Genomic DNA, 23,188 nt, shown 5'->3' with positions numbered 1-23,188 from the left:
ACAGTGAGCCCCAGATTTTATTAATTTAATGCAGCAACATAAATGAGTCCAATGTGGGTTTTTCTGAGTAGTAAATAGAACTGATCACCAACTAGCTTTCCTTTTGTGACTCTGTCTACTCCTGGGGCTTTGAGGTTTTCTGATCAAGTCATCAGACAGAGATGGGAGAGGATGTGGTTCTGCTGCGTAATAGTCTTGGTCTAGACATATCACTTATGCTCACACTCAATTGGAAATTATTGGTCACATGGTTCCACCTAGATGCAAGGAAGAGTGGAGGGCAAGAAATATAATCCTTGACTGGTAGTCACCTCCCCGTGACAGTGAAAGGAGGAGCATGAATTGTGGTGGACGGTTAGATGTCCCTACCATGGGGGTCACTGGCATTAGTATAGCATCCCCACACTGTAAGGTACACCTGCTTCCTTTCCAAATGCCTTATGCCCCACAGATCCAGCTCAAGAATTCTAGATGACTTGGTAATATGTGGAAATACTATGTGATACTACAAGAATTCCCTCATTTCTCAGTTTGGTCCTTGTCTTAGTTTGAGTTGTCCAGGAAGCAGAGTCTGGAGCAAAAAGATTTAAACACAGGCAGTTCATTTGTGAAATGATCCCAGGAAACACTGGCGGCAGTGTGGGAAAGTGAAACGGGGAAGGAAAAGCAACCAAATAAAGGTTTCATTGCCAAGCAAGTTACCGCTGCTGGGATCTGGAGCTCAACTCCCCTGGGAGACTCAGAGATCCCGTGCAACAAGGCACCTCACAGTTATTCAACTCAAGAGGTGAGGGAGCCGAGGTATTTATACACTAATGCTCATCCATTTTCGCTTGACGGCTGGCATAGTAGAGTAGACTCCAGTGGCCAGAGAAGGACTAAGGGCAAAGGCACTCACGTGCTGTCCGCTGAAAGCCCGGCAGGCACGTACTGTTATGATACTATCCGAGGGGATATCCTGGGTGCGCGCGCACCTGGTACCACGAGCATCTGTTCCGGTGTGGGTCAGGCTACGAGAATCCAGCTGACCAGCTGACCCAAGCTGTCTTGTTTCTCTTGTACAGTGTGGCCGATGAGGAGGTCAAGACAACCACCTCAAACACCCAGGTGGAGGGTGATGACGAGGCCGCGTTCCTGGAGCGCCTGGCTCGGCGGGAGGAAAGACGCCAAAAACGCCTTCAGGAAGCACTGGAACGGCAGAAGGAGTTCGACCCAACCATCACAGACGCAGGCTTGTCGCTACCGAGCAGAAGAACGCAGAACGACACCGCCGAAAACGAAGCTGCGGAGAAGGAAGAAAAAAGTGACCGTCGCCAAGAAAGATACGAGCTAGAGGAGACAGAAATAGTCACAAAGTCCTATCAGAAGAATGACTGGAGGGACACTGAGGAGAAAAAGAAGGAAGAAAAGGAAAAGGAGGAAGAGGAGGAAGAGAAGCCAAAGCAGGGGAGCCCTGAAGAAAATCAGGTAGAGGGGCCGGTAGAAGACAGAACAACAGAAACCGTGGCAATGCCGTTGACAGCTGGGCAGACCAGTGCAGAAGAGCCTCAAACAGAGGGGGAGGGGGAGCAGGGGTCAGAAGAGGCCGCCCATCGTGAAAGGAGGGAGAGGGAAGACAAGGAGAGAGCCGAGGCAGAGAGGGCCAGGCTGGAAGCAGAAGAAAGAGAAAGAATGAAAGCTGAGGAAGAACAAAGGGTAGCGGAGGAGAAAGCAAGAATTGAAGCAGAAGAAAGAGCAGCTGCCCAAGAGAGAGAAAGGAGGGAGGCGGCCGAGAGGGAGAGGGCTAAGGAGGAAGAGAGAAGAGCAGAGGAGGAGAGGCAGCGGGCAAAGGCGGAGGAAGAACAGAAAGCTAAGCTAGAAGAGCAAAAACGCCAGCAGCTAGAAGAGAACAGAAGAGAAATGCAAGAGAAAAAGCAGAAAGGGGAAAAGGTAGACGAGAAAATAGAAGGGAAACGGGTAAATGAAAAGAAAGTACCAGAAGATAAACTTCAGACAGCTGTCCAAAAGAAACAGGTACAGTAAACATTTTGCACCAAACGTGTGATGCCTGTGACTTACGAGAAATGTAATGCACATCAGACTTGGGACCGAGGCACGTTCCTGCAGCCCCGCGTGCTTGCCCGTTTGGCAAGCCGTTCATTTTTTTCGGCCATAGCAATAGGTGAGCACAAAGCAATTGATCGATGGTTAAATATTCAATGAACCAAATTTACCAGCCAGAGAGAAATTAATTGCTCTGTGCTTGCTAGTTGCAAATACCAGAAAAATGAACTAACCCAAAGATGATAAATGTGGCGGTGCTGTGTTGACTTCTAATTCTGCACCTGCATCTAAATTCATTCCTATTAACAACTTACCTCTCTCCATAGGTCTACATGAGGCAAGAGGACCATAACTCCTCCCCATGCCCACGTGTTTGGCATTTAATTAAAAATTATATTTTAAAAATTGGGGTGGGAAAGGTGACATAAAGAATCACAGTCAGAAATTTCATCTTGAGAAGGCAAAAATAACCCCCTTGAAATCAGCTGGCAGTGAAGGAGGGAAAGGAGCCAATTTGGAACTTTCATTAAAAATATGTCAAAACCATGATTTGCCATCATGTAGACCTGAACTTAATGTGGACTTGCAGAAAGCCATTCATCTGGGGTGGTATCAGTTTATAGCTGACTGGTAATTAAGGGCATACATTTTACTGCTTTTGCCATCTGGATGACACAAATAAATTCATGTTGCCTGAGAAGGGTGGAAAGGGGGGCGAGGGGAATGTTTGCAAACCGTGAAAGATGTTTTTCTGTCTGCAAGCCTGCATTGGAAGCACTGTACCTAACCACCACCTGCATCCCTGCCTACCCCTACCACACACGCACACAAAAGAAAGAAAGAAAAAAGAGATGCTTGCACATTCACCTCTGCAGAGAGAACTCCCCATCACTAAGTCTGCATGGTGCTGAAGTTGTCTTTCACTCCTGCTCATCACACGGGGCTCGTGACCACAGCTACATTTGGGACAGTCAGAAACGAGATGCACCAAACCACACACGAGGTTTGTAAACACGCATAAGGACCACCAGGTCACGCTAGAGTCCAAGGCGCACACTGGCAGGCACACGAGAAAAAACTTTGGTGGAAAGAAACCATCCCACGTTGCTGTTTAGAATCACTGACACCAAGGGTTATGTGAGCACTGAGTCAGCAAAATCGCAAGGCACGAGCAAAGTGACCTGAGCACCCGCTCACTCTTGTAAGCCAGAAAGGGCTTCTTTTAAACGAGTGACCTTGCCACTCTTGAACATAAAAAGGAAGAAGAAAAGGGGGCCAAAGCACAAGCTAAAAGAGAAAAGTCCCAAGAAGACAAGCCTACCTTCAAAAAAGAGGTAAATATTATTGACAAATGACCTAATCATGAAGCAACCGAGAGCAGTGTTGCATGGCATTTCATGTCTGCTGATCTCAAAACTATAACCTGTGATCCAGTGTTTTTCAAGCTATGGCTTGACTTCATGATTCATTGAATGGTAACATCAACTTCGAACATCTCAAAAGTAATTGAATGTGTCAATGGGCATTTTAAAAAAATGAAATCAAACAGAAGATATCAGAGGGCATTCTAAGCAGTATTACATCATGATTTAAATTGTCCTTCCTGTGAGTCACAGAAAGCTTGAAAAACACTGCTCTGATCAGTTTTTCCCACTTTCTCCACCTCGATGTGTATTGTTTTCTCCTTGAACCATCCTACTTTCATTTCAATTATGGAATATTTCCAACTGGCTTCGATTAATGATTTAACTTTCCAAAGGAAAAACACCCCCCCACGTCTCAGTTAACACATTTGATGCACTGAAGGTGGTATTTGGTTTTCAAAAGAAAAGTCTGGCAAAATGTTCTGCATTGCATTTCTGAGGCACACACAGGAGCTGGTGCCAGGGTGTTTGACTGTAGGTAAGTAAACGAGTCAGTGGAGCAGAGGCTGCCGCACAGAGGATGTCATTACCCCCGACAGAATCAAAACGCCACATCAGAAAGCCTGACCTCGTCTTAACCATTGTGTTTATGTTAGCCCCAAGTAATCCTAAAAATTGTGACAGCATCTAGTAAGTTCAAAGTACTTAAACGTGGTAGAAGGAAATCATCAAGGGGAGGAAGATTTGAATTTCTTTGCCCATGGAACTGAGCTGTCATTCTAGAGGGCCAGCTCCAATGGACTCTTGCTGTACTTCTCTGCCCATTATGGCATCTATCAAGAAACAGAAAAACCCATATTTAGAAAATTACATGAGAGGTGGTTATTTGCTTAAATGCTTTTTTTCATAAGACTCACAGAAAATATAAGAACCCCTAGGTCATGTTATATTTATTTGGGTTAAGATGTGTGTACCTTCCTGTTTCTCATAGACCTTGTGGTGGCTTGGGAGTAAAAACTGAATGCATGAACCCGCCCATCTAAAGGAAGGTGGAAGCAGAAATGCTAAGAACTAGGAAGCTGAATTTGGCTCCAATGAGGCAGCTAAGGAAATGGTTGAATATGGTGGGAAGCGCTGTTCTCATTTTCTGGCAGAACAACACCTACAGATTCATCTAAAAACAAAAAAAAAGTGAAAGTTACTTGAAACTTAAAACAGAAATGGGCCACGTGGGCTCCTCTGTCGAGCTGGTGTTTTGTGGGGAATATCTTCACAGAAGGAAGAGGGCATAAAGTCAGAATTCAGCGATTAAGTCTGTGTGGGGGAGGAGAAGCTGAAAGAGCGCTGTGTGGATTCTGTATTTAAAATTTAATTCGCTTTACTAAGATGTGATTTGTTTTTAATCACCAGAACATTCTATGTCTGTATGTTGTGCCTGTGAGCAAGAAAGGATTCATGAGTAGCCACCCAAATCATCCCTCTGCCTCTGTCCAGAGGAAACCCCAGTCCAATAATGTCGGCGGTATAACCATCTCAGACCTGCCCCTTTATCAGTTTGTCCTACACCCCATTCTAGAGTCCCAAAACTTTTGGCCTCTTTTTTTACACAAGGCCAGATTAGCCACTCAACCCAGGCTAAAAAAAAAAAAAAAAAAAAAAATCTGGCATTCCTGCTTTAACAATGCACACGTAAATCACTGGTTGAATGACTAGTTGCGTGGTTACTTTATGTAAACAACTGAATTCTATTTTACATGATTTAGCCATTTCAAACACCCTCCTCCTTTTTTTTTCTTTTTGTTAAAAAAAAAAAAAAAACCAAAATAAAAAAATGTCCTTTCAAGGAGAGCTATGTGGGTAAACACAAATATCACATGAGACTTCTTAGAGAAAACATTTCCAGAAGTCACTCCAGTACCTTAGAAAAAACTGTCTTTCTACCCCTGCAGCCCTGCAGTTTTAGCTGTTTGTGGTGATGGATCACAGAACATCACCAGCCTTGAAACGTTAACTTAGCTTTCTTTTTCTCCTCTCTAACTATAAAATGCCTCTTTTTAGTTCTGCACCCTGGAGCTCTTTTCTTTTTTTTCCTTTTTTTTTTTTTTTTTTTTCTTTTCCTGGCCTCTAACAGAAAACCAGCTTACAGCAGAGTTGTTCATATGATATTGAAACCGATATTCCTGTCATACACCAAAGTTCCCCAAACATAGGTGTGCATACAAATCCCTGGAATCTTATGAAATGCAGAATCTGACTCGGTAGGTCTGAGATAGAGTCCAAGCTTACTGGTAAGGTCTGTGTATGTCGTTCACAAACCAAACCCTCAGTAGCAAAGACATCCATGTCACAGACATTGGACCCAAAACAGGAATTGAGGCTTCTGAGTCTAACAAAAATGTGCTGGACCTGATTTGAAATACTATAACTTGGATGAATTCTTGTCAGTCTTCTGAAATCAAATAATGCAAAGCACCATTCTACAGAGGCTGACAGCTCAGTCTTCTTGCCTTGATCACTTGACCTTTTGAGTGTCTCTCTGGCACGAGGGCATGTCAGTTGAATTCTCACCTCCACCCACCTACACCTGTGTGTTATCCCTTTGGATACCCCCAATATACAGAATTTCATCCAAATGTCACATTTGACCAGAGCCTTTCATATGCTAATATTATCTGAATGTGAAGCACATTAACTCTTCAGAGTACTCAGCTACCTATGAACCCATCCCCAGATTTTCTTCACGGTTACCTTCTGACCTAGAAGATCCAATGCTTTTCCCTCAGAATCTCATGAGTTTAGGTTGAATCTGCAATTGAATCCAATCCACTATGCTCCTTAAATTTAAAGGCACTATGGAATGAATTTACTTATTTGTTTGTTTATTTATTTATTTCCCAGAAAGAGAAAATAATTTGCAATCCCAAATCATTATTTCACTGGGAATTTTCCTAAGAAAGTCTTCCGAAGAGACTATAAGCACACCACCCTCTATAACCTTTGCCAATAAAGGCAGAGCTTGCAAAAGAGGCAGGGGGAGGTATTTTTCTTCTCTTAGACATGTATTGTTTTACAAACCTATTTTATACACATTTTTGGTCAACAAATCAGGTAATGCATTTGGGGAGAATGGAATTATCTCTTGATTCCAAAATAAGAGAAATGAGTTAAAGGGCATTTTGCCTTGCACAGTGCTCCACAAACCATGAGATTTGACTCAGAGTGTGTTTTGTGGGTCCCCTGAAATGGGACACCCTTTAGCTCCCAAATTTGTATCCCCAGATACTTCTTAACCAGGATACAAACTTCAGTCCCTGGTATCTAGGGCAATATCCAGCAATGGTAGCTCAAGATGAGAATAGGCATTGCCTCTTCCTGCCTGTCAATGACATTGATTTCTTATTGGGTGAGAACAGCCACCAGAGAGCTGCAGTCAAGCTGCAGGACAGGTCAGAGCTTCCCTCTCTTCTCTGTAGCCTCTCACAACAAATCAGGAGCCAAGAGGGAAATGAGAGGGTGAAGGATCAGGAAGGAATCCTCTGATCCAACCTCTCTTATGTATATGGAGCCAACATCCCAGAGAAAATTAGGTGACTTAATTTTAGCTAGTCTGTTGATAGCACTGGAACAAAACTCATTTCCTGACTTCCGGACAGAGCTCTCAGAGAGAGTGGCAGAACAACAGCCTTCTTTTTCAGCATGTCCAAGGGATAGCCTAGGTATATCCCCCTTGGAGAAAGATATAAGTCTTAACTAATTAGGGCAACATGGCAGTGAATAGTCTATCTGTGGTAATTTAATCATATAACATCCAAAGAAGGCAGTCAGGCAAAGGACTACGCAAGGCTCATCAGTAAAGAGAAAAAAAAAAAAAAAAAGTGCTATGCTTAGTAAAACATGTACTTTAGAAATAAGTGTTCAGAGAGTATCTGAGGAATAGCTGGAAAGAGGTGAGTGATCAGGAGGCCATTCTGGACAGCACCTGAAGGCCTAAGTTCTTATGCCTATCCTTCCTCTGTTGCTTGCTCTAGAACGTCAGTGTTTTGTCATTGGTTGTCTTGAAAACAGCAATAATGAACCTCCCCTGTTTGCACACTCATCCTTTAAGAATGGATGAGCTGATACAAGTAATCTAAGCTCTCAGCAAGCTATGTAAATTCATTTTACTTTGAAGTAATGTGTCTCATTTACCATGAGGAACTTATAACACAAAACTCACAAAAAATTAAAGTGAACACCTGCTGTCCATGTAACACCTTCGTCTGTCTCTCCAACAATCACAAAACCACTTCTGGAGACTAAACTATTACCTGCAATGGAAGTCAAGGTAAACCCTGAAGTTTTTCCTATTCCATTTGAACTGTAGTGGTTTAGATGACTACAGACATGGCCCGTGGGTCTCTGAGCCATCCCACTAAAGGTAGGGTAATTTGTCTTCTATCCTCGGGACCCTACTTACTCATTTTATTACAAGGGTGAGCTTCCTCGGCAATCTGCCAACATTGGCTTGGCAGATCTGGCTGACTTGGTAGGTTTCTTCTTTTTTCTTCTTCAACACATTTGTGTCTTTTTCAAAGGCACACTCTTCATCCAAGAAAAAACCAGTTCAGCCAACCTAGACGTTCTCCCATCAATGCCACACTAATGATCACCCTTTCAATGAGAACTATGAACAACTACTCTTACACAGCATTCCCAGAACATAATTGTTTCCAAACACAACACCTCCACTGCTCTTGAAAACAAAACCCTAGTGAAATCAGGGATGATCTTGACTTCGTTAAATTGTGGTCAAGGTCTTTGCGCAGAGGCTGGAGGACCATAGCTCACACTCTAAGAATTTCCTCTGACCCTAGCTGTACCACATCATTCTCCAGTGGTTTGTTTTACTTCTGAGTTTTCTGGCTTCCTAGTAATTCTGGGTCTTATTTGGTGATACCCACCCAAACTAATACGGTTTTTATCACTGTGTTTCTTCCTGATATGTACTGTTGGCTAGATCAAAGATGAGAAGATTAAAAAGGACAAAGAGCCCAAAGAAGTGAAGAGTTTCTTGGATGGAAAGAAGGGATTTACAGAAGTGAAGTCACAGAATGGAGAATTCATGACCCACAAACTGAAACACACCGAGAACACTTTCAGGTAAGAAACAGAGACTACTTAACAATGACTGTGTTCACATGTGAAGAAAAAATAGTAGTCTTCCTATCCTGTGCCTCCAGACAGAAACGTGCTAAACAGACAACATATTTCTGTTGTGAAGTCATTGGCCATTGTCTTAGAGATACTCAGTCAGCAGGTCAGGCTATCAATCACTAACAGAAGACCAGTAGTCATTGCTCACACAAGGTTTAATCTGCTTTTCCCATTATTTAGCAGGACAGATCATGCTTAGTATCCATGTTTCTGTTCCCTCACTTAATATGCTATATAAGCTCAGCTTATTAGAAAACATGACTGGGGTTAATGTCATTGGTTCTTTCTATGGCCCAGCCAGTTTCATAAGAGACCCTTGTCAGTACCATTTTCAAGAATGCTTTTTTTTAAAGATTTTAAATAAATGTTGCTTAAAACTGAGATTGTCCTTTGGCAAAATACTTGGGAAATGTTAGGTTAAACTAAATTAATCAGATCTCTTTACCGCAGGACTCTGAGAGCGTTTGATGTTAATTTGTATTGGGAATCTCAAAGAGGGAGGCATAGGGCACAGGACTCACGTTCCATTTAATACCCTTTGGAAAACCCTCTTGCATAACTTCACTTTCCCCTTCTTCCCCCACCCCCATCATGTTGAATACCTGGACAATTGGTTTTAGGACAGACAGACAGGTATGTGCAGGTAAATCCTTACTTCTAGATACATCGAATACTGAGAGCTCCCTGCCAGTTTTGTAGATGGACTTATGTTATAGAAATCTGCCATGGGGGGCGCCTGGGTGGCGCAGTCGGTTAAGCGTCCGACTTCAGCCAGGTCACGATCTCGCGGTCCGTGAGTTCGAGCCCCGCGTCGGGCTCTGGGCTGATGGCTCAGAGCCTGGAGCCTGTTTCTGATTCTGTGTCTCCCTCTCTCTCTGCCCCTCCCCCGTTCATGCTCTGTCTCTCTCTGTCCCAAAAATAAATAAACGTTGAAAAAAAAATTTTTTTTAAAAAAAAAAGAAATCTGCCATGGACACCTTGGCTACATGATTCTCTGTGCCCCACTCCTACACCTACACCCCCTCCAACCGCTTGTGCCAAATTCCTACCTCTATTAATGTCACTGGCTTCTGTTCCCAATGTTCTAGAAGAGTCTTGGGTCCCTGAAACATGGATTCCCCTGGGATTGTTCTTTGTCAGCAGTCTTACCTATAGACCCTGTTTTTCTGAACAATTCAAATAAGAAAGTCCCCAAGCAAGTATTGTGTAGAAGCTGGACATATTCCTTACACCAAGGCCTTTGTAGCATTCAGAAGCGAGCAGAGCTGGTAGGGCTTTGCCCCTCTGAGCAGGCTAAAATGGGGGAATATAACTGCCCCCAAATAACTTTTCTACATACAAATTTGAGCAGAAATTTTACTTTATCTGAGGGAGAGCCTACAGAAGAATATGTGTGCATAAACAGCCTAAGTAAACTGTGTAGGACTAGGATGTAGAACCTATAGATGTTACTTGAGATTGGCAAGAAAGTAGATCTCAGTAGAAAATTAGGAGTTTATTTAGAATTCATAGAAAATCTAGAATCAAGTTGACTCAGGCAAGTAAGCTGAGTCCAAAGCTTGCTGAAGCGCCAGTAGTTGAATATTTCAAAGCCCCATAGAAGAGTGTCAGGTTCGTGCAAAGTATCCCATGAATATTGTCTAACAATATTACTCTCTTATTATTTGATAGTTTAAAATCTGCTTTGTGGGCATGAGTATATTTTTTTTAAAGAAAAGTAATGTTTTTTTAAAAATCTGTCAGCAGATAGAAGCTTGGTTAACAATTAGCAAACTTGCCAACCAGCTTTAGTCAGAGCTCAGATTAATAATTAACACGCCCATTGTGTGGAAATCCAGAGAGCTAGGAATTCAAAGAGAATAGGTGTAGTGTTGAGAATTCTTAAATGGGACTCTGGTCTTAAGTGTTCCATCTTTGGGCAGAAAACAATGACAGAAACAAGGTGCTACCGTATCATGCTTTTTTGTTCAGCTGCCAACATGGGTTCGTTTTAGTTTCAGTTCAAAGTTGATGCCAGTGGAAGCTTAGATGTCAGGTTTTGCTGTATCTACTTATGAAGTGAGGAGCTTTCTAAGGAAGGAAGTAGGAGCCTCTATTTAGATTAGCCGAGTGCCCACTAGCCTAGCTGAAAACAAGCTATGTTCATGGGGAAAGGTTTGATGTACATCTAGACCTACATCTAAAGGAACCGTGGAGAGGGCGCCTGGGTGACTCAGTCAGTTAAGCGTCGGACTTCAGCTCAGATCATGATCTTGCTGTTTGTGAGTTCGAGCCCATGTCGGGCTCTGTGCTGACAGCTCAGAGCCTGGAGCCTACTTTGGATTCTGTGTCTCCCTCTCTCTGCCCTTCCCTGCTTGTGCGCTCTCTCTCTCTCTCTCTCTCTCTCTCTCTCAAAAATAAATAAACATTTAAAAAAATTTTTCATATATATATATATATATATATATATATATATAAAGGAACCAAGGAGAGAGGAGAGAACTTCTGGCAGAAATTTCCATGTTAGTGGCACCCTAGTGCTGAGGGCATGCTGGTACATCCAAGTAGAGGTGATATGGACAAAACTCTTGCTCCTGGTTCGAACATAGCTCATGTTTGATTTAATTACTGCCCCCTTTGATGTTCCTGTTTTCTTGACTAGATTGTTTTCTCTGAAACATGACATTAACAAAAAAAATCTCAACTCAATGAGCAATGTATAGAAATAGCAGATTACACCAAGGTTTTCTAGAAAGTTCGAAATGAGCATTTGTTTTGTTTTCTATTTTTAACGTGGTAACTAAAGTTTTGTCTAATTATAGGAAAAAAGATCCTCGTTACGAAACATTCAGAAAATAGGGGCACCCAAGTGGCTCAGTCGGTTGAGCGTCCGACTTCGGCTCAGGTCATGATCTCACAGTTCGTGAGTTCAAGCCCCGCGTCAGCCTCTGTGCTAACAGCTCAAAGCCTAGAGCCTGCTTCAGATTCTATGTCTCCCTCTCTGCCCCACCCCCACTCATGCTCTGTCTCTCTCTGTCTTAAAAATAAATAAAACATTAAAAAAAAACTTAGGAACATTCAGAAAATAGAAGTACAAAAATAAGCACCAACCACCAGTAACATTTTTTCCAAATATTTTCTATGCCTATATAGTCAAAATAGACAAATATGTATAGTGTGTATATATAACTCTGTTTTTCCATTGATTCTTGCAATATACGTAAGTTTATCATAGCTACCTTTTCTGTACCAATGAATATGAGCTTACAATTAATAATGTTAGAGTATTCCACCAGACCAACGTGTCATGATTTATGGAACCAGTCCCTAATGATAGGCATTTTGATTGTCCAAAATGAAGACTGAGCGACACCTAGTGGAATCTGGAGAAATTTTCAGAGGCTTGTGTTCTGCAGGTCCCAACTCCTGTGCACTAACTAACATGATGAACACAGAGAGCAAACCCATTTCTGAAGATGGAAAGACCTGGAATTAACTCAGGGGGGAGATTTTCTCTCTAAGTCACAGACCTAGGAACTTATAAGACCCTGAAAGAGCAACATCAGGCTTTAAGGGACCCTCTAACCTTTGTTTGAGTTCAAAATAAAAGAGTACATCTTTAACTCTCAAGAACCTAGAACAGTATTTTAAAACTTTTTAACCTAAACTCTTAGTCAGAAATAAATTTGACATCATGGGGCGCCTGGGTGGCGCAGTCGGTTAAGCGTCCGACTTCAGCCAGGTCACGATCTCGCGGTCCGTGAGTTCGAGCCCCGCGTCGGGCTCTGGGCTGATGGCTCAGAGCCTGGAGCCTGTTTCTGATTCTGTGTCTCCCTCTCTCTCTGCCCCTCCCCCGTTCATGCTCTGTCTCTCTCTGTCCCAAAAATAAATAAACGTTGAAAAAAAAAAATTTAAATTTGACATCATGACCCAATACAAAGCTACGTATATTCTTAAAACCCAAACGAGCATGTCAAGAAATGGTGCTTTCCCTTGCTCTATGCAATACACTTTGATGTTTTTGGTTTTGTTGTGTATTAATTTTAATGCTGATTATAATCTACAATATTGATTTTCCATCCTGCTGCTTGCAAAGGTTGGAAAGGACAGAGTATACTCAGAACTACCTCAGGGTTCAAAAAACAAGAGTTATACACATAAGATCAGTATTGGCAATTATGTAGTCTTGAACTCATTTTCTGCTTTATTCTTTTTCTTGCTCCATAGCTAGAAACACCGAGCCCTTCTCTACATGGAATAAATTATATCAGACGGTGGTAATTCATCTGTTCCTTAGACAAAGTGTTAGGGATGGGCTCCCTGTGTTCGGAGCTAGTTAAGCATGACCTCACTGCCTGTTAATGAGTACTTAAGTAGTTGGCAAGCTACGTCCTTGTCTCTTATGTAAGGACTCTCTGTAACTAGGCACACTTTTGAGCACAGCACTAAATTCTCCTAAATAAAGTGCTCGGAGGATCCAGCTTACGTGAGTTTTGCATGAAACATGGTTCTCTGATGCAGTTCTTCCGTCACAACCAACATGTTTTGGAGACAATTATCAATGGCATAACTCTATTAGATAGCAAATTTATCAAAGGATCTCAGAGTCGGTAGGGGCTAATGATCTCTCTCCTTTTTATATGATTTGTGGGAAAACACTAGGAATACCAGTCCTGATGTGCATTTTATTGTTTTTAATGTTTATTTTTGAGAAAGAGGTAGGAGTGGGGGAGGGGCAGAGAGAGAGAGAGAGAGACGGAGAGAGAGAATCTCAAGCAGGTTCCTCCCTGACAGCAGAGAGCCCAATGCAGGACTCGAACCATGAGATCATGACCTGAGCTGAAGTCAGAGGCTTAACCAACTGAGCCACCCAGGCGCCCCCTGTAGTACAATTTTAACATAAGGACACTTGGGATAGTGTTCTGTCTCTGGTCTTTTTTTAATGTTTGTTTATTTATTTATTTATGGAGAGAGAGAGAGAGAGAGAGAGAGGGAGAGAGAGAGTGCAAGTGGGGGAGGGACAGAGAGAGAGGGGGACAGAGGATCAGAAGCAGGCTCTGAGCTGACAGCAGAGAATCCAATGTGGGGTTCGAACCCACAAACCGTAAGTTCATGACCTGAGCCTAAATCAGATGCTTAACCGACAGAGCCACCCAGGTGCCCCGTCTCTAGTCTTAACATGTTCCCAGTTCTACAATGAAATCTCTTGAACTCATTTTCTGCTTTATTCTTTTTCTTCCCAAAAGAAAACTTCAACTGACTTTCAATTTTATTTCTAACTCACAAAAAACGTACCCATTTTCTTGTTGTTTTATATGCTGTGCCATCTGATGAAGCATTGCTTCCACTCGAGCATGGAAGGTAGTTAGTCCTAGACTGCAGAAATTCTAGAGACTTAAATCCCTCACAGACTCTCTGGTCTTCAGGGTAGGAGGTGAAAGGTAGAGGCCAGCACATTCAATTCAGTTGATTTTTTATTTTCTAACAAACCCTATTTAACACTTGATACAATTATAGTACAGTGGAAAAAAGAGTATACTTGGGAGAGAAACACTAGAATCTGGTCATGGCCGTACCACTTGCTACCGAAAATTGGGCAGACTGTTTTTCTGCCCTCACGTATCATTTCCTTACTTGTAAAGTGGGGGTATTAACCTAACCTGCCAACTGCCTGGTTACTGTGGCTATTAAATGAGATAATAAATATGAAAAGGGTCTACACAGCATAAGTAACAACCCTAACGACACGATATCAGAACTAATTTAGTAATGTTAAGTCCTGATTAGGAATAGTCATGTCATGTTAGACCACACAAACTGACGCCGTAGGTAATGCAGTTGTTCAGAGCTTTCTTGGGGGCACCTGTGTCAGAATAGACCTACAAGCCTGTGGTTAGCTCCCAATCGAGAGGCAAAGGGGAATTCTATCAGCTGCTAGAGTTGAGTTCAAGACAAAGATGATAGGGGCGCCTGGGTGGCGCAGTCGGTTAAGCGTCCGACTTCAGCCAGGTCACGATCTCGCGGTCCGTGAGTTCGAGCCCCGCGTCGGGCTCTGGGCTGATGGCTCGGAGCCTGGAGCCTGTTTCAGATTCTGTGTCTCCCTCTCTCTCTGCCCCTCCCCCATTCATGCTCTGTCTCTCTCTGTCCCAAAAATAAATAAACGTTGAAAAAAAAAAAAAAGGACAAAGATGATAAAGCAGCTTTATTTCAGTGCCTCCCCTAGTTCCAGCCGTCTTTTCTTGTCTCCAGTCTGGATCCAGGATTCCAGACAGACCCAAATTAACCAGTTACTTATGGCAGAGGACTGTTAGGGTCACACCTAGACTTTTAGAACTCAATCTACTAGCAATGTTTTGTGTTACATACCTCCCTTCCTAGTAACAACTAATTTTTATGATGATACATAAATCAACATTGATTTAATAGTTAATTTCATGGGATTCAAAGAATAGCCCACTGAGGTAAAGAGAACAAATGATATTTGCCCATTTTTTCCATGTTGTATCACTCATCATTAAAAAAATTATTTTTTAACTGCGGTAAAACACGTAACATAAAATTTACGATCTTAACCATTTTTTAAATGTTTTTGTTTATTTTGAGAGATTGGGAGAGAGAGAGAGAGTGTGCAAGTAGGGGCGGGACAGAGAGGAAGAGAGAGAAAATCCCAAGCAAGCAGGCCCGCACATCAGCACAGAGCCCGATGCCTGGCTTGAACTTACAAACTATGACATCATGACCTGAGCAGAAATCAAGAGTCGATTAACTGACTGAGCCACCCAGGCGCCCCACCATCTTAACATTTAAGTGTACAAGTCAGTAGTGTTAAGCACACTCACAGTGTTGTGAAACATCTCCAGAACTTTCTCATCTTGCAGACCTGAAACTCTATACCCATAAATAACTCCCCACCTCCCCTCCCCACAGCCACTGATAAGCACCAATCTACTTTCTGGTTCCCTGAATTGACAACTTTAGATAACTCATAAGTGGAATTATGTAACATTTGTCTTTTGGGGACTGGTTTATTTCGTGTAGTATAATATCCTTAAGGTTCATCCATGTTGTCGCATAGGACAGGATTCCCTTACTTTTTAAGGCTGAATAATAGTACACTGTATGTATGCACCACTTTCTGTTTGTTTTTTCATTTGTTGATGGACATGTGGGTTGCTCCCCCTCTGGGCTGTTGTGAATAATACCGCTATGAACAAGGTATGTGAGATCTTTTCAAGATCTTTTGGGTATATACTCAGTGGGACTGTTGGACTATATGCTAGTTTTACTGTTAAGTTTTTAAGGAACCTCCCTACTGTTTTCCGTAGTGGTTGCGTTGTTTTGCCCATTTTCCATTTGCCATTTTCCCACCATCAGCGTCTGTTTGCCCCTTTGTACAACAGGACACCAAGGGTAAGTGGTAGAAAGGGATCAGATTCAGACCTTGAGACTTCAGGCGGACCCCAACCTACCCTTGGGGCGGGTGTGAACATCCACTGTCCAACGACTACCAACGACCGGCAGTGGAGATTTCTTTTGGTCTGGGGTGCAAAGCCTGCAGACGACATCCCTCCCGGGAGGCTGCCCAACTGACATTTATCAAACTCCTTTTCGTTTCCGGACAGCCGCCCGGGAGCAGGAGCGAAGGTGAGCGAGGCCAAGGAGGCCGAAGGCACTTCGCAGGTGGAAGCCGGCAAGCGCCTGGAGGAGCTTCGCCGCCGCCGCGGGGAAACCGAGAGCGAGGAGTTCGAGAAGCTCAAACAGAAACAGCAGGAGGCAGCCCTGGAGCTGGAGGAGCTGAAGAAAAAGCGGGAAGAGCGAAGAAAGGTCCTAGAGGAGGAAGAGCAGAGGCGGAAGCAGGAGGAAGCAGAGAGAAAAGTCCGAGAGGAGGTAAGGAGGGCGCAGCTTACCCAAGCCCGCAGTCCGCGTGTGGCGACCCTTGTAGCCTGGGGAATAATGTTTTCGCTGGTGCAGTGCTGCTGCATGGACTCTTACAAATACATTTTAAGAATAATAAACTCACCGTGCATTAGGCACAGTTCTAAACCCTTTACACATAGTAGTCTTTATCCAACTGTAAGAACTTTCTGACGTGAGTAGTCTTATTACCCCATTTTTCAGACGAGGAAACCAAGGCACAGAGCGGTTTTGTCATTTTCTATGGTCCCATTTACCTTAACCCATTCCCCTCTACTGTCTTTCAATAAAGAACAGCAAGCAGAGGAGGCTGAAAAGGTCTGCAGATTCGTTATAAGATCTGAGAGTCACATGATAGTTGTTTTCTGATATTGGCAGGGTTTTTATAGAGAAGATTTTTTTAAGTAGCTTTGCTTTTTTTTTTATGGAAGAATAAGGAGACGAAGTGGTCAGAAGCAGGGACAGTATCTGCTTTGTTCATTACTGTAAACCCAGGACCCAACACAGTGCCAGGCATAGAGCAGGAGCCCGGTAATTACGAACAGATGAATATGTTCCGTCTCTTAAGACAGAACTGAAAACAACAGATAAAGTTACAGAAGGCAAATTTTGAAAACTGAAAAAGTGCTTAACCAACTACAGCTTTACAAGGTGCATTCTTTCCTTTCATCCTGAGGTACATCATTATTCCCGTTTTATGGATAAACAAAAGGGAATCAAATTATTTGAGTGACTTATGTGTTACTTGACTAATAAATGGTAGAATCAGGATTGAGACCTCGATTCTCCAAATGAGCTTAGAGCTTTGCCCTCTAATCTTAGAAGATAGTGACCTTCCGTCGATCCAACTATGCACAAAGACAGCAGATGGCTTTCTGACATGGATCCTTTGCAAAAATTCCCTAACCTGTGTGGAAAGTCTGGATAAATTATTCCAAGGTCTCTTCCAACTCCAGCTCTCAATGGGTCAGTTGCCTTTGTTTGGGAAGTAATTGGGATGATAGCTCTTTAGAATCAAGCATACCTGGGCTTATATTTTCTGCCACTTGCAAGTTGGGACCTTGGCAGAGTTCCTGGACTGTGCTAAAACTTCTTTGCCTTATCTGGGAAATAATGTCGTTACAGGATTGATGCCATGATCAAACAGATAATTGTGTTCGTGGTGCCTGCTAGTTATAATTATTGTTAACATTGTCATTATTTGTTATTTAGGGGAGCAGAGTGTCAACGAAGGCAGAAGGGAAACACTTGCTCTTAGAATTGGTTTGGACCTAGATTATTTGGTCTAACCTCCTGCCAAACAGTGTCTTAGTCAGTGGAACCACAATCACAGATTGTGTGGCCTACAAACAACAGAGATTTAATTCTCACAGTTCTGGAGGTTGGGGAGTTCAAGATCAAGGCGTCAACAGTTCTGTGTCTTACCATTTCATAGCCCATGGTCTTCCCACTGTGTCCTCATTTGGCAGAAAGGGGAAGAGAGCTCTCTGGGGCCTCTCTTAGTGCCATTCATGAGGACTTCATTCTCAGGATCTAAACACCTCCCAAAGGCCCCACCTCCTAAACTGTCACTCTCGGGGTTAGGACGTTAATGTGTGAATGGCAGTGGAGGAGGGGGGAACCTCAAACATTCAGCCCATAACACAGAGGATCCTTCTGCCACATCCTCTGACAGACGAACATCCAATCTCTGCTTGGGAACCTACAGTTTAAAAACTACAAAAAACTACACACATCTCTCAGTAAACCGTTCATAGAGGATGTGCAACTGGATCGGAGCTCTGAATGTTTTGCCTGAGAGAGGAGACAGGGGAGAGTATTGCAGACCAGGAATTAAGGCACAGAGGGGCTAGTAGGACACATAGGGTGAACATCTGTGACTGCTTTGGTGCAGTGTCTATGTATTTCAGGTTTGTCAAACCATCTATAATAATCTACTCCGTGGAGGTGGAGACAACCATAAAATTATCTCTTGTACAGTTTGAACATAATACTCTAGATTTAACATAAACTTTGCCCACCAGCTGTCTCATCCGTCTTCACAACTCTCCTCAGAAGGAAGTGGAAGGGACATACATTTATCTTATATATCCAGAAACAGAAGGTCAGTGGTAAATGCCCTGACAGGATGATAATGATAAGGACCAGCTTCACATTGATCCTAGGAATTTTACATGGGCTTTCTCATTTAGCCCTTGCTAACGCTATCATTATCCCCATCTTACAGATGAAAAACTGAGGCATTGAACAGATGAGTAACGCGGCCAAGGTCACACAGTTGGGAAGTGGCCGTGCCAGAGTGTCAGGCAGGTGGACTCACGGGCTCAGGCTTCATCTCTGGCGACCACCCTGGAGGAGGGGGTGGCATGCAGTCCAGAAGCCCACTCTTTCCCCTGCGGCACCAGTGCTCCTTCGCCTACAGCCCTCTTTCCTTCTGGCTGGAAGCTGATATCGATGTCCGTGTTATTTGTTCTCCTGTCTCAGGAAGAGAAGAGGAGGCTAAGGGAAGAGATTGAAAAGCGGAGGGCGGAAGCTGCTGAGAAACGTCAGAAGATGCCAGAAGACAGCTTATCAGATGACAAGAAGCCATTCAAATGTTTCACCCCCAAAGGTTCATCTCTCAAGGTATTTTTTTTCTCCCAGAAAGATTTCTCATCACACCTCTGTCATAATGTGATGGAAACCTGACCTCAGCCCCTTACTTGGCTCTTCATCATGTGGAGCCTCTGCTTCACTGACCTTTCTGCTCCTTCTTTCAGCCTTTTCACAGCTTACCATTGTTGGCAACGTGAGGGAAGGAGAGAAGTGAGGTGGAGAAATTGGTATCTGTTGTTTCTTAGATGCTTTGGTGTGTGTTAAAGTGACATTCAGCGATTCTCTCTAGATTTCACTGACCTGTGCCCTCCGGAGGCCTCATTGCTGTGAGCAATTGAAAATGGAAACATTTAAAGTTCACCAAGTGGGCAACCGTATTATAAAGGCTGCTTTTCATTTTTAATTTGTCACTGTTAAAAGTAGGGCAGCTGGAAGGGGTACTGGTCAAATTTGAAAGCCATTATCCCAGGAGGCAATGAAGTGTGCCTTGGATAGGGTCCTTTGCCAGGATGAGTCTGGTCCCATCGCTGCCTTCAAGGAGCACAGCTCCCACTTGCCGGAAGTGGGGGAAAAGAGAACAAGCAGAAGGGAGCCCAGTCAAGGACATGGTGGAAGGGTTGACATGCAGAGCAAAGAGAACAGAAGCAAGAAAGTGCTGTCTGTCATTTACACTCAATCTGCCATTATTTTCAAATATGTGTCTTTTGTTTTGAGAGTTAACATGTACTGAGCACCTGGCACAGTGAAGATAGTCATTTGTTGAATGAAAAAATGAATGAATGAATCTTCAGAGATTGGAACTTTTAACGCTTTCGCTTCACCTTCATTTTCCATCAACGTAGCAAGACTACAAAGCATTGACGATGGGCAAAACCAGAGAGACTCATAGCCAGCCTCCAGCTGGTTCAGTATGTGCATGTGTGTGTCTATAATTATGTGTGTGAGGTCACCTCATGTGGCCCACTAAAATGTCCAAAAGCCAGTTACTTACATTTTATACCTATTACCTGTTTCACAGGAAAAGCAGCATGTTTGATCCCTAAGGAACTTCACTGAGTCTTTTTGATCATCTGGGCCCCAGTCATACCCTGCCACTTCCCTAATGAACTCCGTGTACTCAAACCCTCTGTTCTCAGGATCTGCTTCAGGGGGGAGTCCGAACTAAGCCACTGGGGGATTTTATTGTTTAATAGTTGCTATTTATAATGTACCCGATGCATGCTAGGTACTATGAGGGAGAGAAGTACAAAGCAAGGTCGCTGCCCCTGTGGCATTAACACAGTCGACTGCTCTGGGGAATCCAAGGATTACCGGGTAGCTAAATGCAGACTACCGGCACAGTGAGATCTTAGAACTGAGCAAAGTCAGTAGAGGGAAGCTTTGTGGAGTAGAGGAGCTTTATTCATGCACACTGAGATTTGGATTTCAGGGGTGCCTGGGTGGCTCAATGGGTTAAGTGTCTGACTCTTGATTTCAGCTTAGGTCATGATCTCACCGTTTGTGAGTTTGGGCTCTGCGTTGACAGCCTGGAGCCTGCTTGGGATTCTGTCTTCCTCTCTCTCTGCCCCTCCTCTGCTTGCTCTCTCTCTCTCAAAAATAAATAAATAAAAAGAAATTTGGATGTCATAAAATTTTCCTATGTCATAAAATATTCTTCTTTTGGATTTGAAAACCATTTAACAACATAAAACTCATTCTTAGCTTGAGTGCCATGTGCAAACCATGGCCTGCATAAGACCCATGGGCACATGGGCCATAGTTTGCAGATCCCCACTATAGAGGAAAGAACAGAAAGGCAAAACAAAACACACACACACACACACACACACAATCCACTCAGTTCAGGCTATCTCCATGCAATGACCAGAGTTTGTTGTGTTCCAAGTCTGGGTCCTTGTGTTCCTGCTTCATCAATAATCAAAGATCCTTCTATCTTCCTTGAAATCTCACCCAAGCTAAACTTTCCTTGAACAATCTTGGTGACATGAAGAAACTAGAGGAACATCTATACTTTTAATTTCTATTCTTCCTATTTGCAGGAGAAACTACAGTCCATCCTCCTTCAAATATCTCCTCTCAACTAAATTCTTCAACTTACTTAATTTCTCTGGTCTTTTCCTCAACCAGACTCCTGGCTTCCCATTTCATAGTCTCCCAGGAGGCCATTCATCTGCCCCCTCCGCTGGAGAAGCATGTGTGAGCAATCAAAGTATTTATGTTAAAAAGAAACAAAACATTTTTAAATTTCTATATAACAGAGACACGCTTTCAGGAACAGACAATCTATTGCTTTTCTCCATAGTATGTGCCTTGAAGAATTTGCTGTGGCTCTGGTTTTAGAGCTCAATTTCATATGCTACCATTGAATTCCTACCATTGTTGCTACTCTTGGCCCTGCGACTTTTGTAAGTGGTTGTAAGTTAACATTGTAGCATGCCAATGCAAGGGAAAACATTTGCTATCTGACCTCAAAATATTATCAACTCATGTATTTTGTTAAGTTCTCATGACTCCTTCTATTCCTTTGTCTGGGAAACTGAACCTGGTTTCGCACAGTTAAATTTTGTTAGCAGTGAATTATTTTTCTTACATAATCCATGCACAGAACAAATTTTAAGTAAATTAAATATAAAATTGGGTTTTTATTGTTGTTGTTTCCATATTTTGGTGGTGAAAGGGGTGTAGAGGAAGGAGAGAGCCAATTTTAGAAAATGAATAGCATGCTTTTCTCCCGAGTTTCATCAGGACAACACCGCCACCTCTCGGTCTTCAGAAGAACCAACTCCTGTTGTTAAACTACAGAAATTTGTGTAGTGTAAATCCAGTACACATTGTTACATTGTCTAGATTAACCAAGTTAAGGAATTTTCCAATAGGAATGCACCCATAAGTGCATGGTTAGCCCTGAAAAAATGCAGTAATGAAGTCAAGCTATATTAAATACCGTAGATACAGAAGGAGATGTTGGCTTCCGAGAATCTCTGTAATTTGAATTAATGGGATAGCCGAGGCCAAAAGCTCATCCCGGAGTCGGAAGGATGCTAGAAGTGCTACAAAGAGCAAGTCTCACCTCTGCTTCCCCTTACTCATGCCTCCGGCCTTCACTATGTGTTTCATTCCTCCATCCCCCCTCCTCTGTGTGTGTTCCCCAAATCTTTGTGCATGGGTTTGCTCCGCAACAAATGTCCTATCCCCTGTACCTCACGCACCCTCACTTCTATAAACTCACTGATAAAACTGTGTCAACTGTAAACTAAAAATCTCAGCTCCGAATCAAACCTACTGCATATCTTCTCCACCAACCCCAGAAACTCACTTCTCCTATGGCCCCAGCATTTTCTTCTTATCTTTACTTGGTACCTATCACTTGAATGTTCGGTATTTCATTCATATGTTCTGTTAGTCTTCGCTACTGACTGTGTTCTCCTTAAAGAAAGGGATACTGTCTCATACATTGTCAAGTGTTCAATTTTATCCAGTGGGTACTCAGTATATAATTTATTGCTTAGTTACTTAGCTGACAGGCTGGTAGGGTTAAAAGATGGTTGGATGGATGGATGGATGGATGGATGGATAATATTAAAAGTGCCAGTGCATTGCATGGTTTCAATGTATTTCGCCTATTCAACTGGGAACTTTTTCTCCAGGGGTGCACTTCTAAGTTTATATTAAAATCAGGAAAATAAGATTTAAGACACTTCGCATCCCACAAACTCAGGGCTACTGATAGCACTTTTTTTGCAACAAGTTTTATTTTTAATGAGTTTGCTTTTATCATTATAAGAAATCATTGGAAATGATGACACCCCCCCCGCCACTAACCTCTATAAAAATGTTATTCAACTGATATTAGAAGTGAAGCATGTTTTCCAAAAAGCCTAAGGGTGTTTATTAATAGTCCATAAGTCCCAGGACAGTCCAGGCCAGAAAGAGCCACTAACATCTCAGAAGGCTCTAAGGCACACTCAACCACACCAGTCTAGGGTAACTGAAGTCTAGCAGATTCCTTGGCTGTCCTGAACAGGACAGAAAATGGACTCCTTCAGCACATGTGTGCTTTGGCATAGGCAGTCATATACAAAGGTTTTACCATGTGCTGA

General features: G+C 42.8%; 1 protein-coding gene across 8 annotated transcripts in view; it reads left to right on the top strand.

Moving 5' to 3' along the window:
• CALD1 (caldesmon 1) overlaps positions 1-23,188 on the top strand; it is a 188,808-nt gene that overhangs the window by 151,252 nt on the left and 14,368 nt on the right. For 6 of the 8 annotated variants that reach the window (XM_040471890.1, XM_040471892.1, XM_040471891.1 and 3 more), the window contains 5 exons: positions 1,065-2,013; positions 3,303-3,377; positions 8,404-8,546; positions 16,202-16,466; positions 18,978-19,118. In XM_040471890.1, the coding sequence (XP_040327824.1) occupies positions 1,065-2,013; positions 3,303-3,377; positions 8,404-8,546; positions 16,202-16,466; positions 18,978-19,118 (1,573 nt within the window). The remainder of the gene's footprint in view (positions 1-1,064; positions 2,014-3,302; positions 3,378-8,403; positions 8,547-16,201; positions 16,467-18,977; positions 19,119-23,188) is intronic. The other 2 variants (XM_040471897.1, XM_040471896.1) reach the window with 1 other exon arrangement.

Source organism: Herpailurus yagouaroundi, unplaced genomic scaffold (genome assembly GCF_014898765.1).
Source record: "Herpailurus yagouaroundi ecotype Mexico unplaced genomic scaffold, PumYag 100, whole genome shotgun sequence".
Taxonomy (NCBI): Eukaryota; Metazoa; Chordata; class Mammalia; order Carnivora; family Felidae; genus Herpailurus; species Herpailurus yagouaroundi.
This window is presented reverse-complemented; position numbering and strand designations above follow the sequence as displayed.